This window comes from Tachysurus vachellii, chromosome 21 (assembly GCF_030014155.1).
Source record: "Tachysurus vachellii isolate PV-2020 chromosome 21, HZAU_Pvac_v1, whole genome shotgun sequence".
Classification (NCBI taxonomy): domain Eukaryota; kingdom Metazoa; phylum Chordata; class Actinopteri; order Siluriformes; family Bagridae; genus Tachysurus; species Tachysurus vachellii.
This window is the reverse complement of record NC_083480.1, coordinates 1,794,469-1,812,897: the sequence shown is the minus strand read 5'-3', so window position 1 is coordinate 1,812,897 and position 18,429 is coordinate 1,794,469. Positions and strand designations below refer to the sequence as shown.

Sequence of the window (18,429 nt, the reverse complement as noted above, 5' to 3'; positions counted from 1 at the left end):
ACTGAGTCCTTTGGGATTTAAGTATCTGGGGGTTCATGTGGCTAAGTCCTACAAAACTCTTTATGATGTAAACTTTTCTCCCCTATTAACTGAGATTAAGGCTGATTTCCAAAGGTGGGGTTCCCTCCCCCTTTCCCTGATCGGTAGAATTAACGTGGTTAAAATGAGTGTCCTCCCAAAATTCTTGTTTCTGTTCCAGTGCCTACCTATATTTTTATCTAAAGGTTTTTTCCAAAACATTGATTCAGTTATATCTCATTTTCTGTGGAATGGTAAGACACCTAGAGTTAGGCTGAAATTACTTCAGAATTGCAAATTCGATGGTGGCCTCTCTCTACCAAATTTCAAAGTTTATTATTGGGCTACGAATATAACCAAAACTATATTTTGGCTAAAATTGGTTAACATACCTTGGTGTCAGTTGGAAATACAATCATGTCCCTCGTCCTCTTTAATGGCAATACTGACTGGCATGGCTTCAGTCAACCCCTCTGGCAACCCAGTGGTCATTTCCACATTAAAGATATGGTTTCAATTTAGGAAGCATTTTAAATTTCTTACTCCCCCCATATCAAGTCCACTGTTGAGGAATTATGCGTTCAAACCTGCATTTACTGATTCTATTTTCACTTTATGGCATGATAAGGGTCTGAAATGTTTTAAGGATTTTTATAAAGATGGGGTTTTTCATTCTTTCACAAATCTAACTAGCGAGTTCGACCTCCCACCTTCACATCTTTTTAGGTATTTCCAAATTAGGAACTGCGTAAAAAATTTATTTCCGAATTTTCCACAAATTCCTCCCAAGCAGACATGGGACAATCTTTTACGGTTGAATCCTTCACAAAGATCTTTCATTTCAAAAGTCTATGGTACTATTCAGTCCTACGATGATCATTTAGCCTCTAGGACGAAGGAGGCTTGGGAGAAAGAGTTGGGTTTGGACTTTGATGTTGACTGGTGGGACTCTGTTTTAAACGGAATTCACAAAGCCTCAATCTGTGCCCGCTTGACCTTAATACAATTTAAAGTAGTGTTCAGATGTCACTATTCTAAAACCAGACTATCTCAAATTTTCCCTAATACAGTTGATGTCTGTGACAGATGCTCTGGCTCGCCCTGTACTCTTGCACATAGGCTTTTCTTTTGTCCATCTCTAGGAAATATCTGGCAAACTTATTTTGACACCATATCTAAAGTGCTCATCAAAACCATTAATATTTCTCCGCATGTAGCCATTTTCGGTACTCCTCAAGAATACCACCTCTTTTCATCGGTGCAGTTAGAGGTCCTGGCTTTCACTTCCTTGATAGTGAGACGCCATCTCCTCCTTAATTGGAAAGCAACTAATGCCCCATCCAGTACACTTTGGATCACTGAGGTCGTCTTTTCTAAAACTGGAAAAAATAAGATATTCTAAAAAAGGTAATCTCGCCAAATTTTACAACAAGTGGCAAGCATTTATGCAATTTTTCCAAGCTAGCTAGGCCTGACACCAACATACATTCTTTAGTTTTTTTTTTTTTTTTTTTTTTTTAATATATGTATGTATTTATTTATTTGCTTGTGTTTTTTTATGGGAAACAAAAGGAAAATGTTGTATACAAATATGTTGGTTATTGTTATCCAAGTGTCTTCACGTTTTTTTTGTGTGTGCAAACCAATAAATATATGAAACAGAGAGAAAATGATGACTGGAGATTAAGAAATTAAAATATCTTACTATGAATTTTGTTTTAGGCTGATCCCAGTGTTGAAGCAACATGGTGAACCCAGGTTCTGACATGCTCAATACCAATCCTGGGCTTCAGATGAAGTAAAGCCTTGAAGGCGCTGTGCTCACACCTCCCTGGAATTCCCCCTGCTGTCCTCAAGCACTTGATCCTGTTCATGATGGCAAGATTGTTGTGGAGTTGGATTGAAAAAAAAAACATATCACTTTGAGAACAAACAAGATGGGGCATTCAACAGTCAAGTCCCTATCGCTATCTAACATAAAAGGAGTTGTTTTCCATGTCTTTGGTGATTTATGGTGTACAGACATATGATGTGCAGTTAAAACTAAATGTACAGACATAGGTCAGACAATGGCCAGACAAAGGGCCATGAGATTCTGAGCTTCCTCTTAAAAAAATCATTACATCATCAAGATTCTTTTAGAATACAAGTTTTAACCTTTAACCACTTCACAAAGTGCATGGTGGCAGCTCTGCCTCAATTGTGACTCCAGAGCATCCATATACTGAATCATTTCAATGACTGACCAATTCTAAGTCAGTCAAAACAGTCAGTAGTACTGCATCAAGATGTCATGCTTGCCAACATCAGATGTTTGGGGCTTGAGCTGAACCTGGAGAGGTGTGTGCTATTTTCCATTCTGAGAATCACTTTTTTTAGGGGTAGCATGTAATTCAACCATGATGCAGTTGCAGTTGTCTCCTGCACATATACATTGCTGCTATGAGTGGCATCAGGCTAGGCCAAGATTTATAAATTCGGTTCGGTTAAACAAGGTTTTTGGGTCTAATGGCAGCAGGCAATGTTATTCCATTGGTCTATTGCATATAAGACCATTCCAGGCCTTGCTCAAGAACAGAGGTTTTCACTCTGAACTACCAGCTAAGGGTCATAACATTTATGTATAGGGATGCTTTATATCATTAATTTATGGAAAAGACACCAGTTTTTGACCTTGGAGCATGCTGCCATGACAAAAACACCTCTGACAGATGCCTTTGTCATGGGCTGTTGTCCAGGTCTTGATGGCTGCACAGCCATTGGCCTTTAACTACCTGCATTTAAACTACCTGGAGATGAGGCCTGGGTTTCTCGGATTGAACACAACTGAAGGGCAACCATGTGTTTATCCACAACACTACAGTGATCTCTTACATCAACCACCGGGGTTGGCTGTGCTTGCACCCCCACTTGCCACACTTTAGGCATATTGGGCATATTTAGGCATGTAGTCTTCCTTAAGACAATTGGTATCTAAGGATTCCATAACATAGATGCACTTTTATTGCCCACTTACACCCATTGCTACTATTGCTTCTAATCACTATTGGTCAATAGAATTTGATTTCACACATGCTCTAGCCAGCAACAATTTGCTGAAGACAAGGAGACTAAGGGCATGGATTACTGAACCATGTCCCGTGGTCTGATAAGACCAAGATTAACTTATTTAGTTCAGATAGTGTCAAGCGTGTGTGACGGCAACCAGGTGAGGAGTACAAAGACAAATGTGTCTTGCAATTCAAGCATGGTGGTGGGAGTGTCATGGTCTGGGGCTGCATGTGTACTGCCAGTACTGGGGAGCTACAGTTAATTAATTGAACTATGAATGCCAACATGTACTGTGACATACTGAAGCAGAGCATGATCTTCACCCTTCAGAGACTGGGCTGCAGGGCAGTATTCCAACATGATAACAACCCCAAACACACCTCCAAGAAGACCACTGCCTTGCTAGAGAAGCTGAGGGTAAAGGTGATGGACTGGAAAAGCATGTTTCCAGACCTAAATCCTATTGAGCATCTGTGGGGCATCCTCGAACAGAAGGTGAAGGAACGCAAGGTCTCTAACATCCACCAGCTCTGTGATGTCATCACAGAGTGATGTGGGTGAAAGAGGACTCCAGTGGCAACCTGTGACGCTGTGGTGAACTCAATGCCCAAGAAGGTTAAGGCAGTGCTGGAAAATAATGGTGGCCACACAAAATATTGACACTTTGGGCCCAATTTGGATATTTTCACTTGAGTACAGGGGTGTACTCACTTTTGTGGCCAGCGGTTTAGATATTAATGGCTGTGTTATTTTCAGAGGAATAATTTACACTGTTATACAAGCTGTACACTCACTTTTACAATTTACATTGTAGCAAAGTTTCATTTCTTCAGTGTTGTCACATGAAAAGATACAATAAATTATTTACAAAAATGTGAGGGGTGTACTAACTTCTGTGAGTTACTATTGTTGTGGAAATTTTAAATATCATGAGTGTTTTTATAATTTTTTATAATTATATTTTATATAATCACTCACGATTTGTGAAGAGGATGTGAATCGGCTCTTTCAGAGACAGAAGACAAGGAAAGCTCCCGACCCAGACGGGTCTCCCCCTCCTGTCTCACCAACTGGCTCCTATCTTCGCCCATATCTTCAACAGATCACTGGAGCTGTGTGAAGTCCCCTCCTGCTTTGAACTCTCCACAATCATCCGAGTCCCCAAGAAACCCTCCATCACTGGACTGAATGACTACAGGCCTGTCGCTCTGTCGTCATGAAGACCTTTGAACAGCTGGTATTGGCCCACCTGAAGACTAAAACAGAACAGATGCTGGATCCCCTACAATTTGCCTACCATGCAAACAGATCAGTGGACAACGCAGTCAACATTGGACTGCACTACATTCTGCAACACCTGGACTGCCCAGGGACATACGCCCGGATTCTCTTCAGTTTGGGTCTAATGGCACTTCAGTTCACTTTTAATACAATAATTCCGGACATTCTCCACTCCAAACTCCTAAGCCTCACTATACCCCCTTCCATCTGTCAGTGGATCACCAGCTTCCTGACAGGCAGGAAACAGGGGAGACTGGGAGGTGTCACCTCCAGCATTCGGGCAATCAGCACTGGCGCTCCACAGGGATGCGTCCTCTCCCCACTGCTATTCTCCCTCTACACTAATGACTGCACTTCAAGTGACCCAACTGTTAAACTGAAATTTGCACATAATTCTACGCTCATCAAGATGGTGATGAGTCTGCATACCAGCAGAAGGTGAAACGGCTGGTGCTATGGTGCAGTCAGAACAGTCTAGAGCTAAACATGCTTAGATGAGCTAAATGCAGAGATTCTGATAATGTAATTATTAATAGAATCAAAGCATTGATAGCCAGTCAAAAATAAATGGCTGCAGGTCAATGGAACTTGTCTACAGTTGAAAAAGTTTACAATTTTTTGATCTGCTCAGTGAAAAAGGGGCGTAATATTTTTCAACACAAACAGTTAACCATATCTAATTTTAATATAAATTAACAATAAAAATTCTTAGACGATATTCATCAAAGACCATATGTGAGCTCACAACCCATGGCATATTTTCTGCTGTGAATACACTTACCACTTTTGGTTGTTTCTAAGATCTTAGCAAGTAGTGACACCTATCGCAAGCAATCTGCCTATTGTCTGCCCATTGTTTCAAACACCATCACGGATCAACTTCCCAACCCCCTCGTCAGGCAGACAGAAAGTCCTTTGTGGCCCAAGGCACACAATGTGTCAACTAAAAATAGTAGATATTGTTGATGTTTTTAATGAATTTCCAAAACAATTTCTTAGTCTATGTCTGCTTTCACCTTCTTCTTTAGATCAATAGTGATTGGGGGTCAATTCACTATGGGTGAACAGTTTATACTTTTTTGTAAGATCCACTTTTAGTGTGTTTTCTAAATACAATTTTCCCTCTACTTCTCACTTTCAGGTCTCAATGTTCACTCTGCTTCCCTTAGAAAATGTCCTGTTCTATGTCTTCTAGATGATTTTTTGATGACTTGAAAAGTTTTGAAACAGTTATCCACGCTTTTATCTCAACTAGACTCGACTACTGTAATTCTTTGTACTCTGGGTTACTCTCTTTTCTATCTCTCATCTTCAGATAGTCCAAAATGAGGCAGCCTGTCTACTCACAGGTAGCCAGAAACAAGACCATATTACACCACTCTTTTGTTCTTGCACTGGCTGCCAGTCCGATACCGTATCAACTACAAGTTTCTGTTATTCGCTTACAAAGCTTTCAATAATTTAGCTCCCAAATATCTATCTGATTTAATTGTTATGTACAACCCTTTGAGATCACTTAGATCCCAAAATGGTCATCTTTTGGCTGGTACCATGATCTCGTCTGCAATGCAGGGGAGACCGAGCTTTCGCAGTAAAGACAAAGACAGTAAACAAACCAGCTGGTACCAGGGATACAAGTTTGTCCAGCAGACGCTACTTGTACCAAAATACTGCTGGCTACAGTGGACTTACGTACATTTCAGACATGCCCCCTTTCCACTCCCTCCTTTTCGGTTACCAATCACACTTCTACTCACCTACTTGGTCCAGAAGCTTCCGGAAATTTTCCATTATCTCCAAATGGTCATTATTCTTCTTACATATATTATTACTTACATTTCCCATTATCTTTAAACGCATTTCTCTGGACACAGCCCTCATTTTTAGGGTACGTACATGTTTTCCCTAAAACTTGGAAGTTAAGGATTACCAACATTCTTTCCTATATGATTCTCTTTCTTTAAGTTGTCCTTGTTTCTTAAGATTATTATTGCCTTATTAACCAAATGTACAGGGCCTATTCATGTGAATTGGAGCCATATGTGCTTAATGAAATACACTGAACCTATGTGTATTTTCCCAGATGAAATTCCTCTATGAATTGAATGATTTCTGGGTAAAGTCGACAGTCCTATTCCTCCATCTGTTGCAAACACTCTCACTGAAATCCTTATTTTTTTTACACTAAAGATTAGGAGAGTCAATCAGGATGGTCTACTCATCTGCTGCTACGAGGGTTGATGTCTCACCCAGGCTTCTACTTTTACTACTCAGGCAACTCAAACTCTTTCCTTCTCATCCTCATGAGAAGCGTGGCTTGTTAACAGAAGAACTCAACATCCTGAGCGATGTGTTAAAAATTATTACATAAAGAAGAAATGATTTTGACACATCATGGTTCACATGTTCCTTATTAAAGTTGATGATCGGTATTGTTCCTTATTTCTGTGTGTATGTGTGTACAGTATGTGTATTATTCCTGTGTGTAGGTGTCTTTATTTTTCCATATAACATATCCTTACCCGTGTTCTTCTGAGGACCCAACAAACTTATTGGCCTGCTTACTGTATAATGTTTAAATAACTCATAACATATGCTTCTCCTTTACCTTCTCCATACTTCACTCTTTTCCTACTTCAATTACTTTTATCAGAAAATTTCCCATATAACCTCGAGCAAAAGTGGAAAAAATATAAACTAGGGGTTTTTAGAATTGTGCACAAGGACAGTATGTCCAGCTATAGACAGGCTCTAAAAGCTGCTAGGGTTGAGCAAACTCATAGAAAATAACCAAATCAATCCTAAGTTCTTATTTAGCACAGTGGCCAGATTAACAAAAATCTGATATCTGAAAACACAGTTCAGTAGTAAGGACTTTATGAGATTTCTCACTGACAAAATTGAAAGTATTAGGAACAAAATAGCTGATGTTCAACCCGTGACAGCATCTTGTGATCCAGTCTCAGCCTCACTCATAACTACAGTGTTTTACATATATAGGACAGGAAGAGCTAGATAAACATTACTACAGCTATCTTTATGTCACGTCCCTAAATCCTTCAAGTTGGCAGTTATTAAGAACTATCAAATTTCAGACCCATTTTAAACCTTTCGTTTATGTCTAAAATACTAGAAAGTTTTGTGTCTGTTCAACTGTGCTCCTTATTACAGGACAACAATATCTTTGAAGAGTTTTAGTCAGGTTTCAGGCCCCATCATAGCACAGAATCTGCACTAAAATCTTTGTTCTTAGCTTCGGACCAAGACTGCATCTCACTATTAGTTCTACTTGACCTTAGCGCTGCATTCGACACTAAAGATCACAATATTCTCCTAGGCCGCTTACAAAATTACTCAGGCATTCAGGGACAGGCTTTAAGTTGGTTTAGATCCTACCTGTCTGACTGATACCATTTTGTAGATGTATATGGTGAATCCTCCAGTTTATTGGCTTTTCTCAATATATAGTATATCACAAAAGTACACGAGTACACACCTCACATTTCAGCGACCATTTTATTATAACTTCTCAAAAGACAATACTATAGAAATGAAATTTGGATATATTTTATAGTAGTCAATATGTTGCTTGTATAGTGGTATATATTTACTGTCCTCTGAAAATTACTTAAAATACATCCATTATTGTCAAAATAGCTGGCAAAAAAGGTGAGTGCATCCTAAGTGATAACAGCTGTACATTGTTTAACCATGCAAAGCCGCATGCCCTATTCATCATGTTCATGTCTTTGTCTGCCTAACAGGACCATACAAATCTTTTATTAGAGCAGTTAAAATTTGCTGCTTTGAGTACAGTTCTCTCATAATGTCAACACTGCATGTTGAACATGGCGCCTCATGGCAAAGAACACTGTGAGGATTTGAGAATTAGAATTGTTACTCTCCACAAAGATGGCCAAGGCTTTAAGATCAGTAACACCCTGAAACTGAGTTACAGTACAGTGGCCAGGGTCATACAAAGGTTTTCATGACAGGTTCCACTCAGAACAGGCCTCGCAAGGGTAGAGTTGAGGCCTCTTTATGTGCGTCAGATGCAGAAGTTGGCTTCAAAAAACAGATGAGTGCTTCCAGCATTGCTTTAGAGATTGCAGAAACTAAAGGTCAGCTGGTCACTGCTCAGACCATACGCAGCACACTGCAACAAGTCTTTATTGAGAGATACATGGATTCCAATATGTACTGTAACATTCTGAAGCAGAACATAATGCAATCCCTTCAGAAACTGGGCCAAACTGCAGTTTTCCAACATGATAATGACCCCAAACACACCACCAAGATGTTAACTGCCTTGCTGAGGAAGCTGAAGGTGAAGGTGATGGAGTGGCCATGTATGTCTTCAGACCTGAACCCTACTGATCAACCTGTGGGGCATCCTCAAGCGAAAATTGGAGAAGTGCCATGTGCCTAACATCTAGCAGCACTGTGATGTCATTATGGAGGAGTGGAAGAGGATCCCAGCAACATCCTATGAACTTCTAGTAAATTCCATGCCCAGGAAGATTAAGGCAGTGGTTGACAACTATGGTGCTCACACAAAATATTGAAACTTTGGGCACAGTTTTGACATGTTCACTTAGGGTGTAACTGGCTTTGTTGCCGGTTATTTAGACAATAATGGCTGTATGTTGAATTATTTTTAGAGAACAGTAAAACTACTGCTATACAAGCAGCACATTGGCTACTCTAAAGTATATCCAATTTTTATTTATGTAGTATGGTCCTTAAAGAACATATAATAAAATGGTTGCTGAAATGTTAGGGGTGTACTCACTTTTGTGAGATAATGTACATACTTCCCTTGGGAAACATCATTAGAAGGCATGGGATTAGTTTCCATTGTTATGCTGACGATACCCAGTTATACAACCCCTGGCAAAAAGTATGGAATCACCCCTCTCAGAAGATGTTCATTCAAATGTTTAATTGTGTAGAAAAAAACACAAGCACATATATGCCACAAAACAATTTTCACTCAACAATCCAAACTTCTGGCTGTATAAAACACTTAAAAAAAAACAAGAAAGATAACTATAGTCAATTACAACTGTTTTTACAGATCAAACAGAGGAAAAAAATATGGAATCACACAAATCTGAGGAAAATTATATGGAATCACCAAATAAAAACACTACTAGTAATTTGTTGCACCACCTCTGGCTTTTATAACAGCTTGAATTCTCTGAGGCATGGATTTATCTAATGACAAACAGTATACTTCATCAATCTGTCTCCAGCTTTGTCTTATAGCAGTTACCAGATCAGCTTTGCAGGTTGGAGCCTTGTCGTGGACCATTTTCTTTAATTTCCAACTACATGTCTCTGAGGACAACAAATTGACAGACTGTATACTTATAATCACACCATCCAGCATCACCCAAATGAGGACAAGGTTCACTTTTGAGTCTGGTTCCTCTCAAGGTTTCTTCCTCTTCCATCTAAGTTTTTCCTCACCACAGTCGCATTAGTCAACTCAGGCTTGTTCATTAGGAATAAATACAAACACATTTAAATATAAGTCTAATATTAATCTTTATTTTAAACCTTTTGTTTTATGTTTATGTTCTGTAAAGCTGCTTTGAGACAATGTCTCAAAATGACAATTTGAAAATTCTAGACAAATTGAGGAGACAGATAATACGAATGGTACCAAAAGAGACCAGAACAATTTCCAAAGGGATTAGAGGTGAGCTCCAAGGTCAGGGTACAACAGTGTCAAATCGCACCATCGATGTTTGAGCCGAAGTGTACTTAGCAGAGGACTCCACTGTTGGAATTTGCCAAAATGCATATTGACAAGCCTCAAAGCCTCTGGGAGAATGTCATTTGGACAGATGAGTCAAAACTGGAGCTTTTTGGCAAGTCACTTCAGCTCTATGTTCACAGACGCAAAAATGAAGCATACAAAGAAAAGAGCACTGGACTTACTGTGCAACATGGCGGAGGTTCGGTTACGTTCTGGGGCTGCTTTGCTTTACCTGGCACAGGGTGTCTTGAATCTGTGTGGAGTGCAATGAAATCTCAAGACTATCAAGGTATTTTGGAGCGAAATGTGATGCCCAATGTCAGAAAGCTCAGTCACAGGTTATGGGTCCTCCAACAGGATAATGAAAAACACAGTTAAAAACACCAAAAAATGGCTGAGAACAAAACATTGAACTATTACAAAACATTTATAAGCCCTGATCTAAATCATATTGAACATTGATTGCAGTGATAGCCTCAAAAGGTTGTGCAACAAACAGCCTGTCTACGGACAGCCTGAAGTTATGTGTTTTGTAGTTAACCATGTGAATTTTGGTGTTTAAATTCATTCAGTTCTCTGGAGGGATGGAGGGACAGACGGACGGACAGACAGATCTTTGTTGTCATTGCCATAGTACAGGTACATAAAAAATAAGGTAACAGAAGTGCAAATCAAGGTAACAGAAGTGCAAATAGTGTAATTATTCAAACAAACAAGTGCAGATAAATATGTAAATGTGTTTATGTGTATGAAGCATATGAATGTCTGTACAAACGTACAGTATATGTGCATTATGTACATTGTAAAACCAAGTACCCAAGATAATAGAGTGTATAGTGTAAGAGTGTATAGTGCTAAGGCATGCTATGAATTTACAATTACAATTATAGAATGATATTGAGATAATACAGAATGTGCAGGAATGGTGGAGAGGAATTGCAAGATGATAAGAGGCAGTGAAGGCTGTAAACATACCTGCAAACTCACAAGAGGTGAAAAAGGTGACAAGGTTCGAAATATACACTTTCAAAAGTGCTTTATTTGAACGGAGAAGGACAGGTACGCGCAGCGTGCACGCGCAGTCAGAGCTGGATGTGTTTATCTATAATGTTAATCGCTGCAAAGACGGCAACCAAAAGCAGTGAAATTTCACTATTCTTATTACCAGAGTTGTCATATAACATATAATATAAAACTCTTCTTGTTTTAAATTCTCACTGAGGGCTAAAACCCCCTAAAGATGAAATCCTAAAACTGCCCCTGCTTGGAACCTTAATAAATTGATGAACACAAATATATAAGACGCGAGGATGATTGAGATGTGAGGCGTCATCTGCTTACTAGTGCTTCACACTCCAGTCGGTGGCGGTGAATGCACCAAAAGTTTGGTTTGCCATCCACCATAAAAAGTCATTAGAAGTAGAGACGCGAGGCATCAGCTTGATAGATGGTTTACTACGCTGCGGCCTAAGCACTACTTCGCCTAATTATTGGATGGAAGTAAGCAGTTTCGGACACAGCTGAAAAAAGCCCCCCCCAAACTAAAAACTCGCTGAACTTCGCCGAAAAGCGACTAGTTTGCAGGTATGAGTAAAGCAGGTGTGGCCAGCATGCGGCTCTTACGTTCATACCGAAGTTTGTATTTGTGTCTTTTTAATATGCATGTTCACTTCACTTGAGTTCAATACAGTATTACAGATCCTCAGAGATGTGGACACCCAGGGACTAAAAGCTAGAGACATGCTCTACTTCATGAAGATTTTGGAGTTATAGTACAAAAAGTAAAATTCACATGGTTAAACCTGCTTTGCCCTTTTTGCCTTATCGTCTGTCTAAATCAACTAAGTAAATTAGTAACAGAATTGGGTCTTTCCTGAATCAGGAACCTGCTGTTTATAGTTAACAAAGGTCAGTTATTATTTTTATCAGTTTAATGTTTAAAATTAATTAAATGATTCTTTGTGAAAACCCAAGAGTGATATGCTGCCCTGTGCTGTGTGTCTACATGGGTTAAATGCAGCTTTTAAATAAATATCTCCAAAAGTAAAAACATATGCTACTGGGCCTCATATTTGTACCACCTAGTCATTGTATCTAGTTAGCAGGAGGCAGCATAGACCTGTTTTGCCTTAGGCTTTTTTCAAGACAAAGCTGGAAAGGCAAGACACATTTCTGTAAACATGAGCTATGACAAACAAATGTCAGGTCTATATTGTAAAGACAATATGTTGATGTACTTATGAGGTACAGAACCTGTTATAAGAATCTGAGACTTTCACTGCAGCTCTGTGTGTATAATCACTCAACACATTAAAACACTTAAGACAAAAAATAATATTTACAAAAGCTGTGAATGAGAAAAGCAAGAACAGTTTATTAAAACCAGGAAGCATCCTGAGATCAGTTCATCAGGACTATACAGAATGATCTAGTATACAATTATATACTATATTGTTGATGCTCCTCCCATATTTTTCTGAATCCCCTGCAAAAGTTCAAGTTTTAGATTTTACCAACATTTTTAATTCCCATTATTTTCAGATTTTTGGCTAATGAGTGAAAACACACTCTTCTTGTCTTTAACTTTCAACTGAAGTGCGTTCTTGTGTGTTCCAGTACATTACATAGTCTTTTTATTTCTATAGAGGATATAAACTGTGTTTACTTATAATCTTGTGCCTAAATGTCCTTTTATTCTGTATTCATTTTAAACTTCATATATTGTCTGCTCTTTTGCAGCTTCTGCTTCTGGGTCTTGCCTTTCCCGTAAGCACGGTCATTCAGACACAGCATAAGGTTTCCGTCGTCTGTTGGCAAGTATAGCTTGAAATAACAGCACTGTGGGAGCATCTTCATGCTTCTACACCCTCTACCTCTCCTCCTTGTCCAATCTACTGCATCCCACCTTTTTATTCTGGCCATTATCCACGCAGTAAACCTGAGCAGCCCCAGCCAGGGCCCAGCCACCAGTTTCTTTATTAATCTGAAATTTTCACCAGGTGTTGTCTTTATTTCCAGTTTTTAATTCCCACAAAACATTGTAAAGGAAGTGGAAGGAGGATTATGGAGTGTATACTATTCACAATTTGCTACATAAAATCCTGTATGTGAAAAATTTGTATTCTATAGATCTGTAAATTTTGTAAGATGAGAGAGGAGAAAAAAAAAAAAAAAAAAAAAAAAAAAAAAAAAAAAAAAAAAAAAAAACTTTGCATCATGATGTTAGTTTCATGTTTTTAGTGAACTATGTGAGATGTACTTGGGGTGTGAATGCCCACAAGCTTTATACATCAAGACAGCAAAAGTCAAGACATTTACGTTAGGAACATTTTTACATTTGTCTGAAATCTAAAATCTATATTCAGGACAAATTATCTAGGGCTCATATTTGCTGGTTTGCATTCACATATCATTCCTGTAGTTTTGAGTTAGCAAAAAGGGGATATGCATTAGGCTCATGTGGTTTTTTAATAGTAACCTGGATTCATGCATCATATAGCAGTACCTGCAAATAAAGCACCTCTCAAGATTTTCAGCCATGGAAGTGCTGCCCTGCAGCAGAAGCTTTGAGGTCCAATCAAAGTCTGGTTGAACCAATCATATTTGTCAGCCTCACACCACTATACAAAAGAGCTTTCAGACTCCAGAAATGTGTTATAGTTCAGGTGAAGTTCATTTATACCTTTGTAACTGAATGACATACCAAAGTACACAGAGACAACTGCTGGTTAAAAGAAAGGCACCTTTAATTGAACCTTTTCTGTATTCTGAAAAAATATTTACAGAAAATATACAGCAGAACTATTCAGTCAGGCCAAACATGAACCCAACACAATAGAATTATAAGAAGAGAATGGAAATGGGCAAACTGAAGTCTATAAACAAATGTATCAAACAAAACAATCGTCATTTTCAGCTTAAAATCCTTTTGTCTCCCTGGTCTCTATGTCCAACGCAGACAGTAAAAACAGTCATGCTGTCCATAGTGAAGCACAAAACAAAAAAGCATTCTGGCCACAGACTGCATATGATGGCTTATACAGAGCTTTAGGTTTATGATAGTTATAAGATCTTTTGTAAAATACTAGTGCTGTTCATCCTCTGGACATGAGTGCCAGGTTAGCCTCTCTTCATAAAAAGCAATGACCACCTGTGGGCAGTGTGTATTGGCCTCTTTTGCTGGCACCAAGTCTGCCTCATCTGAATCCTTCCTACAAACAGAATATATATTTATATATTATATATAATGCATATATAATTTGGGGGTGGGGGTAACAGACGACAGAGTGTTAATTTCTTTTTAAAGTTTTGATTAATAAGTACAGATATATAGAACCATCTGTCCAGTCTTGTCTTCACTTGCCAAAGGGCAAGACATGCATATGTTTTGTATGCAGTCTATAATAACCATAGCTCTACACAGCACTGACCTTTCCTTAAGATCAAATGTTCAAATATTTGCTGCTGTATGGTTTACATTTAGATGACACTAAGGAATTGTCAACATTTCTACTGACAGAACCCATGCTTAGTTCACATAAAGTTACCAGAACAGAAAAGTAGACATCAAACTGCTGTATAGAGGGGGTTAAATGTCCCACTACACTGACAACAGTGCTAACGCATAGACCTAAGGCAAACATCATGGGAACCATGAATAATGCCACAGGAGGTCAACAGTACATTTCCAGGGAGTTACACAAGTGGACAATATGGCGCCATTTACTTCCACTGTACAGTCTGGAATCCTTTTGGGTCACAAGATGACCATTTTGAAAGGGTTTGCTCAGTAGGTTAAAACTGGAGCCAGAGTCTACACTGTAGAGAGCTCTGCTCGTTCATGACAGCAGTGAAAACATCAAGAGCTGTTACCCAAGTGCAACTTAAAATGATGCACCAAATATGCAACAGTACAACTTTAGTTGTTAATTAATTTACAGAAATGCTAAGTTGCATCATAGTTTGCACAAGTAATGATTTTACAGTTGAGAGGAAAATACTTTAAAGCCTGAGTCTTGACTGATTGAGGCACTCATAACTAGCTGACAGTGGATAGGGCTAGCTTAATAAAACGAATGCAAATGTAAATTAACGGGTGTAAAAAAAACAAAAAAAAAAACCCTTTTAAACACGTACACTCAATACATGTGAAGTTTACACGAATTTTTGTAGGAAACAAAAGGGTATACACATTTCTCTCTCTAATTTCTGAAAAAACAATAGAACACCATTAATGAAAATGTGTTTGGATGTAACGTAAATTTGGCTTGGTCCCATTCTCCAACATGGGAATAGGTAGGGTTAAAAGCTGTACTGCAGCCAGGCACTAAATGGCCTCATACATAGCACCTTCATTTTCACATTTAATTTGGTCAATTTTGCCTGCCAGCCCAACACCACATATTTTGCTTGGTATACAAAATTAACAAGAATAATCAGGTTCTCTCACCATTTCATGAGAAACATCAGTTCTCCACTGCTATCTGTTGCCCCTATGATCCGCTCCGGTTCCAAATTCCTTGCAAACCCCCTTGGTTTTTCATTCTGTTTAGAAGTATACAGCAAGTTTAATAATGCCTTTCAGCAACATGTAACTCACATCAGTCATACACTCACCAACTCTTTCTTCCTCTTGGCCTTGCTCTCCTCAGTCTCTGGCTCATCTGTGGAGGACTTCCTCTTGTTAGAGTCAGGGTTCTCAACCACACCTTTTTGTGACTCCAAGAAGGCAGAAATTAACTCTGGGCAATCAAGATTTTCTTCAGGCTCCCAAGTGTTATCAGTACTGTAGAAAATATTGAAGTGATTTGTTAGAGAAAAGCACAAGTAAGACGGGGTGACATATGTACCCACTGTTAATTTGAGAGACTTTTTTCAGTCAGAGAAAGCATGTCTGTATAAATAAGTGGCAAAATACTGTAAGGGTGTTGACTCTGAGCAATGCTGTACACACTCCGTGTTTTGGTACGTGTAAAGCTGCAGCTTTGTGCCACACTGTTGGAATGGTTTAAACTTTAAAAATCACACATTCTTCAACTCACTCTGAATATAGTGAAACAGATACTCAGGTTGTTCTTGACTACATTCTGAGTAAAAATGGATTAGAAATGGGTCAAAAAAAAAATAAATACAAACATGTAAATTAACAGTCCCTACTTGGGGACACAGAGCTTTTTTGTGATTCTTGTGGCCAAAAATGCTTACTTTTGCTGCGGCCCTTTTACAAAATGACAATGCAGCTTATGGAGATTTTATTTTTTCAGAAGTACTACAGGATATTTTAATCTCCTACCAGTGGAGACACATGAAATGACTTTCTAATGATAGCTGCACTCATGTGCGACGCATGTGAATGAGGCCTGAATGCGCGCGGTGATGACGTCACACGCCCACATCTGCGGAGGTTCCGACAAATTACAAGCTTCTCAGACTATTGGCGATTTGCTGGGTTCTAATTAAGGTTTACGAACACAATCTGTTTGGATAGGTTATAATATAATGAATAATCCGACAATGTTTTCTCCGTGTTATTAATACTCACTCTGGAAATCCTTTCCACTTGAGGAAAAACTCCACCTTCCCGTTGACCAGCCGCTGGTCCATCACCTTCTCCACCACAAACTCCTCAGGCTCCTCAACCTCCTTTCTGGACTTTCCGGTCTGTTTCTTACCCATAACTAGCTGAAAAAGCACGTTATAGCTGGTCATGTACACACTCTGACACGCACTGTTTTATCGGATAACCCACTTTAGCTTTGTGGCTAATATGAAACTCGTGTGCAGGCCTCATTAATACAGCACACACATGTATCCGTGTCGTTATAAACACATCATTACTGTGTGCTTGGGCCGGGGTTGAGTCATAAAACCCTGAATCCAGGCAAGAAGCAACACAACTGTAATGACGATGAATACACAAGCAGTGCTGAGTAGCTGCAGTACTGAGTAGCTCGTGTGTATTTAGAGAGAATATAACTAGTCAGTCGTACATTAATTGCAGCCGCTCACACGCTTTACAAACCAACAGCTAAGCTAACCAAGTTAAAACATTCAGCTCACTGTGTCGTTAAAGAGCAAATCGCATAATCTTTATAACACTGTAGCTTTTAAACACAGAGTTTCCATATAAAATCACATGAACACAGTCGAGACACGAAGCACTGTATAGTTTAAAGTAGCTGCTCTATGATCAACAAGAATGGCTGTGAAAGATAAACACCCGTGAACACAGTAAGGGGTCAGTGATAGTGTCTCACACACACACACACACACTGTAACGGGTCAGTGATAGTGTACCAACACAACACACACACCCCAGGCTGGGCCTCGTGGGCGCGAAAACACGAACAAAAGAGGAGGAGCAAGAAAAATACGCTGAAAAGAACAACAAATTCTTATTAGAACGAAATATATTTACAATATACACCACTCCTAAAAATCACTTACGTTAAGCTGATTTAAAAAGCAACTCCAAAAAACAACGCGATCTGGAAACTTCTCACAATCTTTCGCTCAGCAGCGACTCAAACACAAGCAGATCCCTGCACTGCTTATCACTATGAACCCGCTTAGAAACGTGCGCGCCACCGCAAGGATACGCGCCTGCGTCATCACGTAAGGCCAATGAATTTCGACCAAGATTGTGTCGTAAACATTTGCTCACCACCCAGTTTAATTAGTCGATATTTAAAAAAAATAATAAAAATTAGTCGATATTTCAATCCACAAAGTGCCCCTTCCTCTAGATCTCGTTTTATTTGCTAAAAAAACATGTCACTTTAGATCTATTATTTTTATCATATGTTTAATTGTATTTCTGTTGATTTTGATCTTTATCGGGTGTTTCTGGTCCCCTACCTCTAAATGTGAGACCCCACGTGTCTTACTTGCCAAACTTTGTTTACAATAACTGATCTGAATATAAGCATTTCAGTGATTTCAATAGAATTAAACACATTAACAGCCTTGTAGAATGACTATGTACGCGGTTTGTAACTTTTGTGCTGGAAAACAACCGTGTGCAATATGTTTGTGTATGTTAGAAATCAAATAAGATGATCTTGTTCATAAATGTCGATAAAAGAATGTAAAATTAACATGAAACATGACATTGTCTGATAAATTTAATTAAAATAATTTTTTACAAAAAAGTGGTATTTACCATATAAAAGTTTGATAAACAGGTTTAAGTGGTAATCACTCACTCACTCACTCACTCTCTCACTCATTTTCTACTGCTTATCTGAAGTGGTAATCACCATTTAATAAAATAAAATAAGCAATATAAAAATATTATATACATATATATATATATA

The 18,429-nt window shown here is 38.7% G+C and overlaps 1 protein-coding gene across 1 annotated transcript; it reads right to left on the bottom strand.

Moving 5' to 3' along the window:
* Window positions 1-13,842: 13,842 nt before the first annotated feature.
* Window positions 13,843-17,712, bottom strand: cbx3a (chromobox homolog 3a (HP1 gamma homolog, Drosophila)). The gene is made up of 5 exons (XM_060857212.1): window positions 17,561-17,712; window positions 16,656-16,795; window positions 15,731-15,899; window positions 15,564-15,658; window positions 13,843-14,325 (listed from the first exon to the last, which is right to left on the bottom strand). The coding sequence occupies exons 2-5, from the start codon at window positions 16,787-16,789 to the stop codon at window positions 14,199-14,201; spliced, it is 525 nt and encodes a 174-aa protein (XP_060713195.1). The 5' UTR covers window positions 16,790-16,795; window positions 17,561-17,712; the 3' UTR covers window positions 13,843-14,198.
* Between the last annotated feature and the right edge of the window lie 717 nt (window positions 17,713-18,429).